We start from the raw sequence: 15,849 nt of genomic DNA on the forward strand, positions 1-15,849 counted from the left end.
TTGGGGGCTGCCCCTGCTCGCCCCGGTCCTGTGAGAAGGAGTCCCCACACACGTCCCCACCTGTCCCCTTTGGGTGCCCAGCACCCACTTCCCATAGTGACGTGCTCTCAGTTTAAGGGGTGCCACCCTGACCTGGAGCACTCCAGCCCACGTTCAGGGCCAGAACCTCAGGCTGTTTTGGGACCAGAAATGGGCGTTTTGGACAAAAGGAGCCAGCGGAGGCGGCGGGTGGTGCAGCAGTTCCTTCCCGGCCGTTACAAAGGCAAAACAACCCGAAAGCGTGTCCGTGTCCGTGCCCGTGTCCGTGCCCATACCCCGTGCTGGCTCAGCCCCCAGCTCCCAACACGTGGGGCACCCCGAGGTGCTGGCTGGGCCCTGCAGTTGGGGCGGTTTGGTGGCACCCGGGCGATGGCTTTAGGTCTGGAAGAAGCGGCGTTGCATCTCGAGGTGACGTCCCCCCGCCTTTGCTCGGTGACTCCGCTGTCCCCGTGCCACCTGCGAGCCGCAGCGGGGCACAGGGCCGGACCCCCAGCCCCATGGGGACAGTGGGACCCATCCCAGACAGATGAATTACCTCTGGACATTGAGTGGCCACAGCAGCGGTGGCCCCACATCCCTCCATGTTCCCCAGGCAGTAAAGGGATGACAGCCCCTAGCATCAAGGGGATGCTACCCCACTGTCCCCAGTGGAAATGGGGCACAGTGATGTTTGAGGGGGGGGAGGGAGACCACGGCCCAACTAGGAGAGCTGTGCGGAGGGGCTGGGTGGCAGCAGGGTGGCGGATGCCACTTGTCACTGTCCCCCCTGCTGTGCCACGAGACTGAAGCAAGCGAGCATGCGAGGGTGGAGGAAAGCATCCTATGGATGGGCGAGGGGGGACGCACAGCACGGGGGGGTTGGCTTGTTTCTCCCATCCGGGGGTGCCCATGGCTCTGTGCAGGGGGTCCCAAGCTCCCATCCGTGCAGCACCCATGGGTGCCAAAAAGCAGGGATCTCCTCTTGTCGCGCCCGGGCCCCTCGGTGGCAAGTGGGGGGGGGGTGCTGGCATCCAGGTCGTCGAGGCGGGGGCTTTACATGTGGGTCAGTTGAATGGGCAGCGTCTTTTGCACCCCCCCTAATCCTGCTGACGGGAAGAAATGGGTTGGGTGCCGTCTCAGCTGGGTTTAGGGGGGCTGGTCCCCATCAGGTGGACGCTACTCGATGACCATGCAGCAGGGCAGGTGCTGGGAGAAGTACTTGAAGAGCTCTGGAGTGGCTCCGGGGCAGTTGGTGAGCTCCAGCTCCTCCAGCTCCTGCAGCTGTACCAGCCCTGAGAGGCCCGTGGTGGTCAACAAGGGGCAGCCTGCAGGTGGACAATGTCACTGTCACCATGGTTTTCCCATCCTTGTCCCCATCCCCTTCCCTGTATCCCCATGTGGGTGCCGCAGGACTTGAGGTTCCCTGGGCTGCCGGAACCCTGCCATCATGGGGGCCCTCATTTCTGTTCCCAGGGACCATCCTTGTCCCCATTTCCAGACACCCCCAGCCCCACGTCACCTCATGCACAGGTCTCACCAGCAAGAGACAGGAGGCGTAGGCTGCCCATGCCCAGGAGGTGCTTCAGGCCAAAGTCCTGCACCTGTAAAAGAAACAGGAGTGGGACCAGGATGAAGACAGGCAGAGGTGCCAAAAATGGGGTACAGCACCCATGGATCCCGTGGCTGAGTGGAGCAGAGTGGTGGGACTGAGTGATGGAGTAGGGTGGTGGAGCAATATGTTGGGTTAGAGTAACGGAAAGGGGGAATGCAATAGGGTGATGGGCTGGTCCCCATCAGGTGGGTGCTACTCGATGACCTTGCAGCTGGGCAGGTGATTGATGGGACACGATTTAGCAGAGGGTTGTTAGTTAGGGAATATGGTTAGGTCATGGTTGGACTTGATGATCTTTTCCAACCTGAGTGATTCTATGATTCTATGTGGAGGTGGAACATGGTGGTGGGACATGATGGTGGGACACGATAGTGGGGCAGAGTGATGGAATGGGGGATGGAACAGAATGATGGAGCTGAGCCCTGCTGAGCCTACAGATGTCCTGCATCTTTCCCCATACTTTCAGCCCCACATCACCTGTCTTCCCAGAGCTCTGCTGCAAACCCATGGCAGCATCCTGATTTCCCCTCCCATCCCAGCCCGATGCCACCTGCAGTGTGGACACAATCATGGGCTCCCAGTGTGGGCAGCACAGCCCTAGTTCTCCCCTACCTGGCAGCACCAGCGCAGGTAAAGGCTCCGCAGGGATGACATGGTGGACAGGTAGCTGAGACCAGTGTCAGTGATCCGCACACACCTGTGGAGACATAGGACAAGCAGATGAATTGTCCCCAGCCCACGGCCACCCTGCTGCACCATCACCCTTGGCACCATCCCGTACCTGTCGAGCACCAGCTCCTCCAGCTTGTGCAGGTCACAGGCGATGTACTCCAGGGCCATGTCAGTGATGCGAGGGCACCAGGACAGGTCAAGGCTGCGTAGCTTGCGCAGGTTCTCAGCCACCAGCTCCACGCCATCATCTGTCACCTTGGAGCAGCCCGAGAGGCTGAGGACACTCAGGTTGGGCAAGCTGTGCACCATGTTGACCACGCCGTGGTTGGTGATCTCCCAGCAGGAATTGAGGCGCAGGGTATGCGTGGTGTAACCCTGCTTGGCGGTGAAGTAGGCGAGAGCCGTGTCCGTCACATGGTAAGCTTGCAGGTTGAGCTCGGCAAGGTTGGGCAGGAGCTGTGAGATGGCTGCGATGGCATCATCAGCCACGTTGATGCAGTCGCTGACGCTCAGTGCTGTGATGCGGGCGTTGAGGCTCGACCACAGCCCGGCCTCCGTGAAGTCGTTGCAGCCTGACAGCTCCAGCCGCACCACACCCTGCATCTGCTCCAGCATCACCTGGCCAGGGGCAGCACAGAATCAGAGAACCATAGGATCACGGAATCCTAGAATCACTGAACATCCCGAATTGGAAGGGACCCACAAAGATCACCGAGTCCAACTGCTGACTCCGCACATGGCCACCCAAACCCTACATTTGAGAGCACTACCCCAACACTTCTTGAACTCTGGCAGCTCCCCACTGCCTTGAGGAGCATGTTGCATGCCCAGCACCCTCTGGTGAAGAACATTTTCCTAAGTCCCACCATGACCCTCCCCTGATTCAGCTCCAAGCCATTCCCTCATCGCTCATCATGCGTCATCCCATTGCTCTTTGCTTCTTCCCACTGCCCAGCCACAGCTTCACACAGCTGTTCCTTCCTGGAAGGGATTGGTAAAGGCTGTAGGTGTTCCCGTGGGTGATGGGGATGAACATCCTTCCCCAAAAGCTTGAGAGAGCAGCCTTGCTCCCTCCTGGATCCCAGGTCATGGGCAGAGGGACAAGTAGGGTACTGGTGTTGTCTGCCTGCTGATGACTGGGCCATGCCCTTGCTGGGGAAGGAGAAAGCTCTCGCTCATGCAGACTGCAGCATGCTTGTTTCCAGGTGCTGTAGTGCTTGTGGATTGACACATCTGGACATGTTGTGCCAAAGCCTGGCAGCATTGCCACGTGGCAGGGAATCAGGCATTGTCCCCCAAACCTTGCCTTCACCTTGGGTGCAAACAGACTCTGGAGACAGCATTAGGGACACTCATGGGGGCATCTCTTCAGAGCAACCCATGGTGCCACCTTTCCGGCATCTAACCCAACCCCAGTCCCTGGCCACCTCACTGGTGCTGAGGCCACCTACCTCCAGCCCTGCATCCGTGATGGTTGACCTTTTAAGGCTCATAGACTTGACCCCCTTCTTGGACAAGGGGTAGTTGTCAATGAACTCACAAATGTCCAGGTCGGAGACGCCCACAAGGCAGAAACCGTCAAAACCCCGCACAGCAAAGCCCTGCAGGCTGACAAACTCTTTCTCGCCACCAGGCAGGACATTGTAGAGCTCTTTGGTGTGGAGGACAGGTGTCAGACCCACCCAAAATTTGGGTTGGTAGAGCACTCGCCGCCACGCCTTGCACACCTGTGCCAACACGCACTTCTCACAAGCCGAAAAGTACCAGAAGAGGCGGTTGAGGATCTTCTCATCCACCACCAGCTGCCTCTCTGAGGGTGAACCGGGCAGCCGTTCTGGAGAGGGATGCTCAGAGCCTGGAATGGCCTCGCTCGAGTTCAGTGCCACCAAGGAGGTGCCGGGAGGGGACGAGACGCCAGCCAGAGCGGCCAGGGACAGCGGCGAGGCCAGGCTGGGGATGGGCAGGTCGCTGCGGGGGGCTAAGGCTGGGCTGAGGATGGCAGGCACGGAGGAAGGCTGGCACAGGCGGTTTTTCACGGCAGGGGTGCCTTTGGTGATGCTGGCAGAGCCGAGGCCGTTGGGCTGTGTGGGGATCTTCACCAGTCCATTGCGAGGCAAACATGGGGGCTTGGTGTCACCGTTTCTCGGGTTCGACATCTTCCACTGGTCTCTCTGCAACACAGGGGTAGTAAGCAGATGTCAGCCAGCACTGGGCTCACTGGGATGCACGGCTTGGGTGACAGAGACCACACGTGCCATGCTGTCCAGTGAGTCCGTGCCGATCGGGTGCCATAGCTTGCAGAGGCACCACATCAAAGCAAGCCAATAAATATTTCAGATGCAGCCAGACAGGCTTTCAAACAGCCCTGCCACACCCCACCATGCATTATTAATTACATTTCCCTCTATAAATACAGAAGTGAATAATTGATGGGGGCTTACCCGCCCCCCCCTCCCACCAGCCAGTGACTGGCACAGAGCCCTACCAGTGTCATACCCATTCTGCCAACACCCTGTGCCCCAGCACACAGTGCTCACCCGAACCAAGCCCTGCAAAGGACTAGGTTCCCATCTCCTTTGGAGCCCAGCTTGAGATGGAGCCATAGGAGCCTGGGCTTCCAAAACATCCAGGGGCATAGGAGGAGCTAGAGCCTGCAGAAATGGAGCCCATGGGGATGAGACAGAGCTGTCACTCCCAGGTCCTGAGGGATGGGGACTGCTCAGTGACAGCCATGCCTGAGTGGCACATTAGTTTGTGCTTGCTAATGGGACCTGAGAACACAGTCACCAGCTCCCCCTCGGAAGCAGAATAAAAGCTGAGAATGAAGTGAGAAAATACTTTGGATGGCTGAGATCTGGAGGAGGGGAGCCTGGCAGAAAGGAAACAAGATGTGGCTGTGGCTGTGTCCCTACTTTCTGCCCCCAGGAAAGTGACTGAGGGCACCAAGAGAGTAGCACGCTGGCTGGTGAGCCGCATGTGTTGCTGGTGGCCCAGGTACACAGGCTTTGGGGCTGTTCCACCCTGGAGACAGTGCTGGCCTAAGCCAGACTCTATGCTGCACTCCGACAGCCCCTACAACACCAGGACACAGCTGGAGATCTCCCTGCTGCCCCCAGCCCATTACTCCAACCCTCCCATCATCCCCATGCCCTGCTGCGTGGGGGAGCAGCCCCCTGAATTGAGAGACCTAGGACTCGCCACCAGCTTTCTCCCAGACTTTACCCCTCTCTTTAAGAGCTAGTTTTCTGCCCATTCACCCTGCAGATGGGAAGCAGCCAGTGGTGAAGCCTCTCACCTCTCCACAGCAGCCCAGCACAGTGGCATTGGCACCACCAGAGCCCATCCTCCGGGAATGGATCTGGCCCTGAGCAGACAGCCTGGCGCCACTTCCCACTTGGATGCAGCTTCTGCTGCCTTCACTTACACTGCCCTACAGAGGGTTCGGGCCCCAGATGCTTGACTAAATTTGCTTGAAAGCAGGGGAAGAGGAGGGGGAAAAGGAAGAAACTTAAAACCGGCAGCTCTGAGGTTGGCAGCAATTAGGGAAGCAAACAGAACGTGCACCAGGGTGTCTAACACAGCGCTACAACACAAATCAAAACAGATAATTACTGCACAGCACAGAAAGGCTGTCACTCCGGCACAGAGCCCACAGAGAGCAATTCACCATGCTGGCTGCCTTTGGGGAGAGGTCAGGTGGTGGGAGTGGGGCAGCCCATGGTCTCCAGACATCAGAAGGTAAACCAGGGGTGGGGGCTTCCACAGGGGCAGCCATGGGAGGAGACAGATGCTGACGATAATCAGACTGTAATTCAGCCAGAGGGAGGTGTTGGCAGCATTTACAACCAGCTGAGAGTGAGGCTCATCCTCAAGGCAGGGCTTGGTGGTTTTCACAGTTCTGCCTTGGGAAGATGAGATAGCTCCCCCTGCCCCAGGCACTGAAGCTGCTTGTCTGTCTCACAGATATTCCAAACCATGAATGAGCTGGGAAGTCACTTCAAGTAGGAATACAACCGGGATGGAGGCCTTCTGGACAAAGGCAGGTTTCAGGCATGGATAGCAGGAAGCTGGGAAGGCAGGGTTGTAGCTGTGTCCATCTAGGCTTACTGTACATGGCTGCATCTCTCTGGAGAACGGACAACCAGGGATTCTGTCAGCCTGAAAGCATCAGGACCTTGCCTGGGTAAGAGAGCATCTTGGAGATGGTGGCAGGGAGAACATGCTGGGGGTGCTTGTTGGCTTAATAATCACTTCTCCATTGCCTCTGGAGTCGCCCCTCACTGCTACTGAAAAGCCCCCAGCAGCAGCCCTACAGGCTCCTCAGGCCCAGAGCGGAGGCCACATTGCTCCACTGTACGGAGTGCAAGTACAATGTACGAAGTACAAGTACAACGTGCAAGTCCATCCTTCAGAGCTTCTGTGCACTGAGACACACGGAGCACACCATGCCCTTACTAAGGTCCTTCCTCTAATGCACTTGGGCAGCCTTGGGAAAGTCAGTACAGAGTCCTGCACTCTCAGTCCCCACTTTTGACACCCTTGTCCCTTCTGATGTACCCACAGTTCTACAGATATCTGCACATATTTGCTTTTTACTTTTACTCCAAAGCAGAGAAAGAGCAGAGATTTGGCCCTCCATCCTCTCTCAGAAGAAGTACTAAGTGCTTGGTATAACCATTCTTACTTTGGGACTTCACAAGAAGGACTCAGCTTCAGAGACCCTCGTGTAAGCCCCCTCTGCTCTCACAGGCCTCAGGGAGGGAGGTGTCTGCCAGCTGTACCAAATCTCAATCCACAGAGGAAGGAAACCTGACAAAAGCAAAGGGCAAGGTCTTTTAGTCTCACAAATTCATTCCAGGGTGCGCATTTCACAGGAAATGTTGTTGCAGAGAAATCACTCCATTCATGAGGGCTTTCTCATCCACAATAAGTGATGATGCAGTTGTGGGGGGTGGAATTGACGCAGGAAGAGAGAAGAAAGAAGGGGGTCTAAGAGTGTGTCACTACAAACATTACGCAGATGATGAAGCTGGGAAGGATAAGACAAAAGTACCCAGGAAGAGAACACTTGTCCAAACCATTGGCGAATTTACTGTCTCCACGTGTTAGTGATGAGGGATGAGAACCTCAAGAAACAGCTGGGGTGGACAGTCACCTGCTAGTGCCACCCTTGTGTACGTACGGGCTCACTTAGAGAGCCCAGGCTGTGGCAGAGATACACTAGGTCAGACTGCAGTCCAGCTGCATCCAGATTTTATGGCCACTGTGAGCTCTGGGCCATCGGGGCAGCTCAGGGCACACCGGAGGCTCAGGGCTGGCAGGGCTCGGTGGTCCATGGAGATCGACGGGGTCGAGGTCCGAGTCCCGTTCAGCACTGCGGACAGAGGTCCTGGCAGGGGCCAGCACCGCGCACAGCCACACAGCTCGCCTCCCCGTTCAGCACCACGGACAGCGACACCGGCCCGTTCAGCACCGCGGACAGCGACACCGACCTCCCCGTTCAGAACCGCGGTCAGCGACACCGGCCCCCGTTCAGCACCGCGGACAGCGGCCTGCCCCGCCAGCCTCGGGGCAGCAGCATCCTGCAGAAGCACCCCTCAAAACGGCCCGACAGACCCCTATTGCCTTTGCTATCCCTCGTTATCCCCCCTGCTGCCCCCCCCCCCCGCTATCTCCCCTTTGCTATCCCCCCCTGCTTCCTCACCACTCCCTGTGAAGCCCCTCCTGCTGCCCCACCAGGCCCCTGTGAAGGGCTCCTGCTGCCCTGCTAGCCTCCCTGCAGCCCTTTTATTGCATTGACAGAACCCAAGGCTGATGCAAAATTATTTTTGTAGAGCTACTGCTTCGGTGACAGAGAGTTGCTCGGCAGCAAGCAGCCATCGCTCACGGCTTCCTGCACACACACACACACACAAACAGATATGCTTGGACACGCACACACACACACGCATCAGAGCCCTAGGGGCTGGTGGATGCACCTTGCATGAGCCTTGGTACTGAGACACACATATACATGCACATATACACACACAAACAGAGATAAGCGCATGCACACACACACTCACGCAGGGTTGCATCAGCTGAATTCATTAGCCCATCTATTTTTACTAATGCAGCAAATCAAGTTGCTCTACAGGCAGAGAAAACACACCCGAGACACAGTGCTGTGGCAGAACACACAGCCAAAGCTTTTGTCCAGTGGTATCAAGGGTAACGGCTGCCCAAAACCACCAAATGTACACAAGAAGCTGAACCAACAGCAATGCCATGCTAGCTCTTGCTTTGGTGGCAGAAGAACCTGTAGACCAAAGCACATGGTAATAATAAAGATATCCTTCTATAAAGATTGCCTTTCCCAGCAGTGTTCAGCAGTGTGCATGTTGTCTCTTTGACTGCATCCGTTCAGCCCACTGTCCGTGCAGTGTGTAGTCAGGCATGTGTATGGCTGTCCTCTCAGTGTGCTTGGATCACCTTGGCAATGTAGAGGAGGCACTGAATCCCCCAAAGAGCCCCTTGCTCCCCTAGAGATGGAGGGGCAGCTAGTGTGTTTAGGTGCAGAGAGGCTGCCTGTACATGCACATGTGCGTGTGCACATGTGGATCAGAGCTCAGGAGCTCAGGACTCACACGTCAGCTGGGAGAGAGGCTCAGAGCACAGCTCCAAGCTCAGCACCGTGTGTTGCAGGATGAACGCTGCAGCACGAACCAGGAATTCGTGGTGAGGAAAAGACCGTGTTCTGCTCTCTGTTGCTTGGCCCAGAGACCTGTTTGTACGATGGGAGCTGGGAAATTCCTTCCTAGGATTATCCTGAGAGGTCCTTGAGAAACTAGAGAGATTAGCGCAGCTCTCCTGTTCCTCTCCCAATGATGCCAATGAGCTCATCCCACCTTGCAGTAGATAAAAAGGTTCAGGGGGTGCTAGGAAAACACTCAAAGGCCAAAGTTCCCTGCAGCAGGCAGTAGGGTCCCCTCTGGCTGCTACACACTTTTCCCACGTTCTTCCCAGGGTTTATCACTTTGGCGTGATCCCAGCCCGCGTGGGAGGTGATGCTAGCCCCACTCTATGCCAGCCCATCCTAAGCCTCCAGGAGGGCAAGGAGCAGCACTGGTTCTGGCCATAGCTGTTCCACACAATGATTATCCCCAGGAGTGGGGATTTGTCTGGTTAATTTGGAGAGCTGAGCATGGCCTGGAGTATGTAACTTTGTGGTGCGCCGCTGCTGAGGCCCAAATCTCCCAAATACATTAGGCATTGACTTCCTTCCTATCCCAGGCAGCTCCGTGTTCCACAAGGAGCCTCAGACTCCACATCCAGTGATGGTTGTCAACAAACCTCTATGCACATGTGCACAGATGTGGACAGAGTCGGGTGGCGACTGTGGCTGACCTGGGCTCACCTCCTCCAGCCTCCTTCAGAAATACCAGGCCTCACTGCTGAAGGGAGGATGCTCATGCTTCCATGTGCCTCAGCTAAGTTTCTCCCTGCTCCCCGTTAACCAAGGTGTTGTGTTGGGAGAGCAGCTCCTGTTGCGTAACAGCCAGAGTGTGCTCATTTGATGGAGCTGGGCATGCTGTAGCTCTGCTCCTTGCCCCTTTTTGTCCCAGGAACAGAGTGCCCACACATAAAGGAAAGGCCCTGAGTGCTGATTAAGGGTCTCATCGAGGAGAGATGAGCCAACCTGTGGCTGTTCCTGGGACATCAGTGCGCTTCCTTGGTACTGCTGGGACAAGTGCCTCTTCCAGAGTCTTCAGACGTCTTCATCATTCTGGACGTGGCAATGGCCACACAAACAGTGAAGCTTTTTTGCCAGGCCAGTGGGACATCCTGAAGCTCTCTGCACCACAGATCTGAGGCCCTGAGAAGGTCTTGGCCACAGGTGCCCACGATGGAAGGGACCAGCACCAATCCAGCACCAATATCAGCCTCTCCCCAGGCTACCAGCCCAGCCTGAGCCCTGCCACAGACACAGGACTGCAGGACCTAAGAGAACACAGAGCGTGACTGGATAGTGCTGAGGGAACAAGTGGGACATCAGGGCAGGGAGGCAGTGCTGAGCCACAGGACTTCTGCTGCAGGGTGCTGGAGTTGCTCAGTGCTGACATAAACTCAGAAAGTTGTTAGATTCCAGCCTCTGACCAAGATCACAGCCCTGTTGCAAGGAGGAGAGGCAGCCCAGCCCCGGTGCTCCATGTCCTCTCACCCACCTGCCTCAATTTCCCCACCAACCATCAGTGTTGATGCTGTGTGATGGGGCCAGGAGGCAGCCCCACAACCACCTGCTTGTCCAGGAGCTGGACAAAGCTCCAGCAGAGAGAAACCCCAGGAACATTTTTCTGCTTTCCTGCCCTTTCCCTGAATGCTCTCCCATCCCCAGAGCACCTGAAGAATGTGTGCAGTCCCATGATGGGTGGGCAGGGACTTGGAATGGATAAGAAGCTGCCAAAGGATCTGCGCTTGCCTGCACATTCCATTCTGCTGCCTGCACAGCATGAGCACAGCTACTACCCCCAAAAGCAATGGGTTCCCAAGAGCCCTGGCCTCCCTTCTGTCATGCCATGTTCCCATGGGGTGTGCAACATGGAGGTGGCTCCTCTGGAGGGAACAGAGGACCCTATTATCCCATTTGCCTTCCCACATGCCATCCCCAGTCCCAGCTTGAACAAGGACCCCAGCACCCCCAGAAGTGGGATTTGGGGAGCCAGGAGGTTCCCAGTACTGGGAAAGCTCAGCCACCACATCCCCACTGCAACAGAGAGGAAAACAGGCCTGGAGGATGGAGCAGGGATCGATGTGGGGGAAGCCAGCTCGGGGAAAAATAGATATCTATCTCATTAAAAATGGATGCTGAAGCGAGTCCTCCCCACTCCAAAGCCACCTCCCTCCCTCTTCCTGGTAGCTGGAGTGAAATCAGCACTGAGCTTCCAGAGGAGGGGAAATGCCAGCACTGTGCATCTCTTGCTCCGCACTCACAGAGTGCCCCAAAGCCTCCTGCCCTTGGCCCAGTATCCTTGTCAGAGCTCCCCTACCATGGAAGCATTCCAGTCTGCCATTGGGACACCATCATATCCTGCCAGTGGGGCACAGTGGAACCAAATGAATCCTGATAGTAATCTCAGACCCCCCCACATCGCTGAGGCCATGGGGGCTCTGGTTACAGCTCACCAACCTTGTGCCTTGGTTCCCCCACCATCTGGCTCAGCCTGGCCCAGCACAAGCAGCCTTGCTCCCTCTGTGGGGCTTCCATAGCCACTGTGGGGTGCCCCACGCAGAGCGGGGATCCTGCTGTAGGGATCACCCCTGTGTGCCTCATCCCTAAGGTCTAGCCCTGCCTCTCTGTGTCCCATTGGCCTCCAGGAGTGACGGTGATGGCAATGTGTTGTTTCCAGACTCCATGGCTTGTATCAGCCCAGAACAGAGGAAAATCCCACAGTTGTTGCTGGGGTGTTGTTGAGGCATTGGGATGCCAGGTTGCTGAGGTGTCAGAGTGTTGTGGAGTCAAGGTGACAGAGTGAAAAGGTTCTGGAGAGCAGGATGCCCAAGTGGGGGGTGACAAAGTGCTGGGGTCTTAGGGTGATAGGGTACCAGGATGCTGGTGTGCCATTATGTCAGGCTACTGGGGTGCTGAGATGCCAAGATTTTGGGATGCCACACTGCTTGGATACCAGAGTGTGAAAGAGGGATGGAGTGTAGAGATTTTAGTGGATCAGCCTGTTAGGATTCCACTGTGCTGGGGTGCCAGGTGTTTTGGGATGACAGGATGACAGAGTGACAGTATTATGAGGTTTTAAGGTGCCAGGAGTCTTATACTGTTGGTGTGTTTGCATGGTGGGGTGTTGGGATGATGGGATGCTGCAGGATCAGGGCACTGGAGTCCCACGGTTTAATGGTGCTTGGATGTAGGGGTGCCAGGATGATGAGGCACAAGGGTGCCGGGGCACCAGGGTAACGGGGTGCTGGGATTTTAGATTTCCAAGTTGCTGGGATCACACAGTGTTGAAGTGCCATGGTCCTGGGTGGTTGGGATATCAGGGTGATGGGATGCTGGAATGATGGGGTGCTGGGAATTTAAGGTATCAGGGTAGCATGATAATGGACTCCAACGGTGCTGGAGTGCTAGGATGCAGGGGTCCAGGGCTAATAGGCTGTAGGGTGCCAGGGGATACAGCTCCAGAGGTGCCATTCTCTTTTACCCTACAGAACCATGGAGGAGGGTGAGCAGCCTGAGGGGGTGCTTCAGGAACTTGGGGGGCGGGGGGAGGGGGATCAGAAAGCAGGCAACAAGGCAACAACCCCCCACCCTACCTCTCTCTCCATGCTGACAACCGCACTCATCCCAAAGCCTCCCTACAGGACAGCCGGTGCCAGCCCACTCCCTGCCTTCTGGGCCCCCGTTTGGGGGGGGATGGAGGGGGGAAGGGAGGCGAGTGGAACGGAGAGGGGCCCCTCCGTTACCTTCTCCCTCTCCTTCCCCCCGGCCGGGAGCACGGGGCTCACTCCGACGCCGTTATATAACGGTGCAGCGGGATGCTGCACCGGGGGCTGCGGCCCCAGCCCCCTCCCCGCCCGCCGGGGCCGTACGGCGATGTGCGGGCTTTGTGTCGCAATGGTTTCCCGAGAGCAAATCACCATCACCATCATCAACAATAATAAGAATAAAAGAGAAAAACAAAACGACCCCCGCAAATAATAAATAAGCGATCCCTTACCTCCAGCTCTCCCAGCTCATGCCATGCCGTGCGCGGACAGCCGCTCCTTTCCTGCGCGAGGAAACCTCGAGGAGGAGGAGAAGGAAGAGAGAAGAGGAGGAAGATGGGTGCTCGCTGCCGCTCGGCCTCAAGCCGACAAAAAAAACCACACACACACAAAAAAAACCAACAACAAAAAAAACCAAAACAGCGGTGGGGAGGGGAGAGGGCCGGATCCGGCTCGGTGCAGGGCAGCCGCGAGAGGCTCGCACACGCACACGCGCGCACACGCGCGCACACGCAGCCTCCCGAGTCCGTACAGCCGCCCGTTAAAGAGACACCGCCGTCGAGAGCGACAACGCAGCGCCGAGGTCCCCGCACCGGTCCCGGTCCCCGCGGCACCGAACGGCAGCGACCAGGTGAAGGGGGAAGGAGCAGGGGAGCTGAGAGCCCCCGTACAGCGGGGAGGGACGGGAGGGTGGGAGGCACCGGAGGGAGGGGTGGGGGTGGGAGGAGGGAGGGAGGGATGCGGGGATGGATGGAGGGGTGGAGGAAGAGACGGATGGATGGATAGATGGAGGGATGGATGGGTACGGATTTAGGGATGGAGGGGTCGATGGATGGTGGAGGGATGGAGGGATGAAAGGGTGGAGGGATGAAGGGAGGAAAGGGAGGAAAGGGCGGAGGGATGGATGGAGAGAGGAATAAATAGGTGGAGGAATAGGTGGAGGGATGGATGCAGGGACACGTGGATGTTGGAGTGATAGATGGAGGGATGGAGGAAAAGATGAAGGGATGGAGGGATAGATGCAGCAATGGAGGGTTGGACGGAGGGACGGATGCGAGAACAGACGGGTGGTCAGGTGTGGGGAGGCAGAGAAGCAGGAGAATCATAGAATCATTGACTTGTGGAACGGCTTGGGTTGGAAGAGACTTCAAAGATCATCTGGTTCCAGAAGGATGGAGGGATGGAAGGATGGAGAGATGGATGCAGGAGCAGATGAATGGAGGGGGGGATGAACGGACAGATGGAGGGATAGAAGGCTAGGTGGACAAAAGAATGGATGGACTTAGGGGTGTTTGCTCTGTCTCTCTCCCCAGCAGGACACTGGCAAAAGGCAATCCCTGTTCTGAACCCTCTTGGCTGGTAGCCTTGGTTCCACTGGCACCCCCAGCACAGTGGGGATGATCCAAACCCTGGCAAGCTGCAGGAGCCTGCACTGAGGGAAGAGCAGATGCCTTCGCTTCCTCACTTATTCCTGTCTTGCCCAGCTCTGCACCCACTCAGCAACTCCAGTGTGGGGCCCAGCTCCCCAAACTGGAAGGAATGGCCTTAGGAACAGTGCTTAACCCCTTCCCATTACACAGCACTGTAGTGGGGTAAGCTAGGCTGGCTGCCACCCGGCCAGGCCCTGGGGACGCTGATGTAACTGCCAGGATCTGGCTGCCTCCATTATTTATAAGGCAGGTCGAGTTTCTTGCTGGCAATGGGAGAGTGTTTGGGGGGAGGATGTACACGCATACACACACATAATCCCACCCCACAACTGGAAGTGTTGTGTTGTTGTGTCCCTCCAGTGTGCAACTGCCTCTGCCCCATGTGTAAAGGGAGGACAGCAGCCACGGGGGTGATGGTGTGAGGAGCTGCTGGGGCTGGGGGCTGCTGGCATTCAGATGCGTCCCTCGTGCAGGGACAGAGCAGCCTCTGCCACCCCCATCCCGCCCAGCTGCAGAAGAAGGGGCCGGAAGAATCAGTGACCAGGCACATGTTGGTTTGTGGCCTTTTCCACGTCACACATCTGTCCCTCCCTCAATGACCCCAGTGAGAGGCCTGGGGGTCCTTCCTCCCCGCGACGCCTTGTCCCCACAGGGACGTCCCCAACGGGAACAGCCACCCAGCAGCAGCCCCTGTGTGGGCAGTGGGTGAGAACCCACTCAGCTCCCACCCCTGCTATCCACACGGGGCTCTTGGAGGCCTCTGGGTTTGGTTCCCATGCTACGGGCCGAGCATCCTCGGGCCAGCCGGACCGCGGGTACCAAAGCTGGACCGCAGTGCGCAGGGTGCCGTCGCCTCGGCAACGGCGGTCGCCTAGCGATGGCTGTCTCCCGGTAACCCGTCGCCTAGCGATGGGGGATTTTTCACAGCTCTGGATGAAGAGATGAGGGTTATTTTTAGCCCGCCTGCAAATCAATAGGCAGCTCCATTCGCCGCCGGAGAGGATGCACGTGCCAGGGCAGCCTTGCCGGGTTCTGCTTTGGAGGCTGACGATGGTGGGGACAGCCTGGGGACGCCGCCCTCGGTGCAGCCCTACTGCCCCCGGTGGGGCTCAGCACACCCCTGTGGTCCCCAAATGGAGGGCAATATCTCCAGGTCTTGAAGCTGGGTGAGGGCAGAACCCAGAGGTGGGGACCCTCATCTTGCTGTGGGTACAATCACCTGGCTGTGAGGACCCTCACCCAGCCAGGGGGACACTTGTCCTGCCATGGGGACCCCCTCTGGCCACAGGGACCCTCATCCTGCTGCTGAGAGCCTCACCCACTTCTGAAATCCTCATGGGAACCTTCTCTCACTTGAGGACACCCAATGCCAAAATGAGGTCCCTCACTTGGCCATGTGAACCCTCACCCAGCTAGTGGGGAATCTTGTCCTTACATGAGAACCCTCACTTAGCTGTGGGATCCACCACCGTGCTGCAAGGACCTTCTCTCAGGGATCCTGCCCCAACGTGGCGACCTTTAGCATGCAGTTTCCCTCCTGACATCCCTCAGGACACTGTGAGAGGACATGGATACACATAGGGCCGGGGACCAGGACCCTCAGTCTTGGGATCTTGAGATCCAGCGAGGCTGGGAGCCAATGTG

The 15,849-nt window shown here is 57.3% G+C and overlaps 1 protein-coding gene across 1 annotated transcript; it reads right to left on the reverse strand.

Moving 5' to 3' along the window:
• Positions 1 to 1,042: 1,042 nt before the first annotated feature.
• Positions 1,043 to 13,065, reverse strand: FBXL16 (F-box and leucine rich repeat protein 16). The gene is made up of 6 exons (XM_042809284.1): positions 13,009 to 13,065; positions 3,754 to 4,473; positions 2,412 to 2,920; positions 2,243 to 2,327; positions 1,556 to 1,619; positions 1,043 to 1,343 (listed from the first exon to the last, which is right to left on the reverse strand). Exons 2-6 carry the CDS (start codon positions 4,456 to 4,458, stop codon positions 1,195 to 1,197), a joined length of 1,512 nt encoding a protein of 503 aa, XP_042665218.1. The 5' UTR covers positions 4,459 to 4,473; positions 13,009 to 13,065; the 3' UTR covers positions 1,043 to 1,194.
• Between the last annotated feature and the right edge of the window lie 2,784 nt (positions 13,066 to 15,849).

The sequence above is a fragment of the Centrocercus urophasianus genome, unplaced genomic scaffold (genome assembly GCF_019232065.1).
Source record: "Centrocercus urophasianus isolate 14NV4802_14NV808 unplaced genomic scaffold, USGS_Curo_1.0 seq_1145, whole genome shotgun sequence".
In the NCBI taxonomy this organism is placed as follows: Eukaryota; Metazoa; Chordata; class Aves; order Galliformes; family Phasianidae; genus Centrocercus; species Centrocercus urophasianus.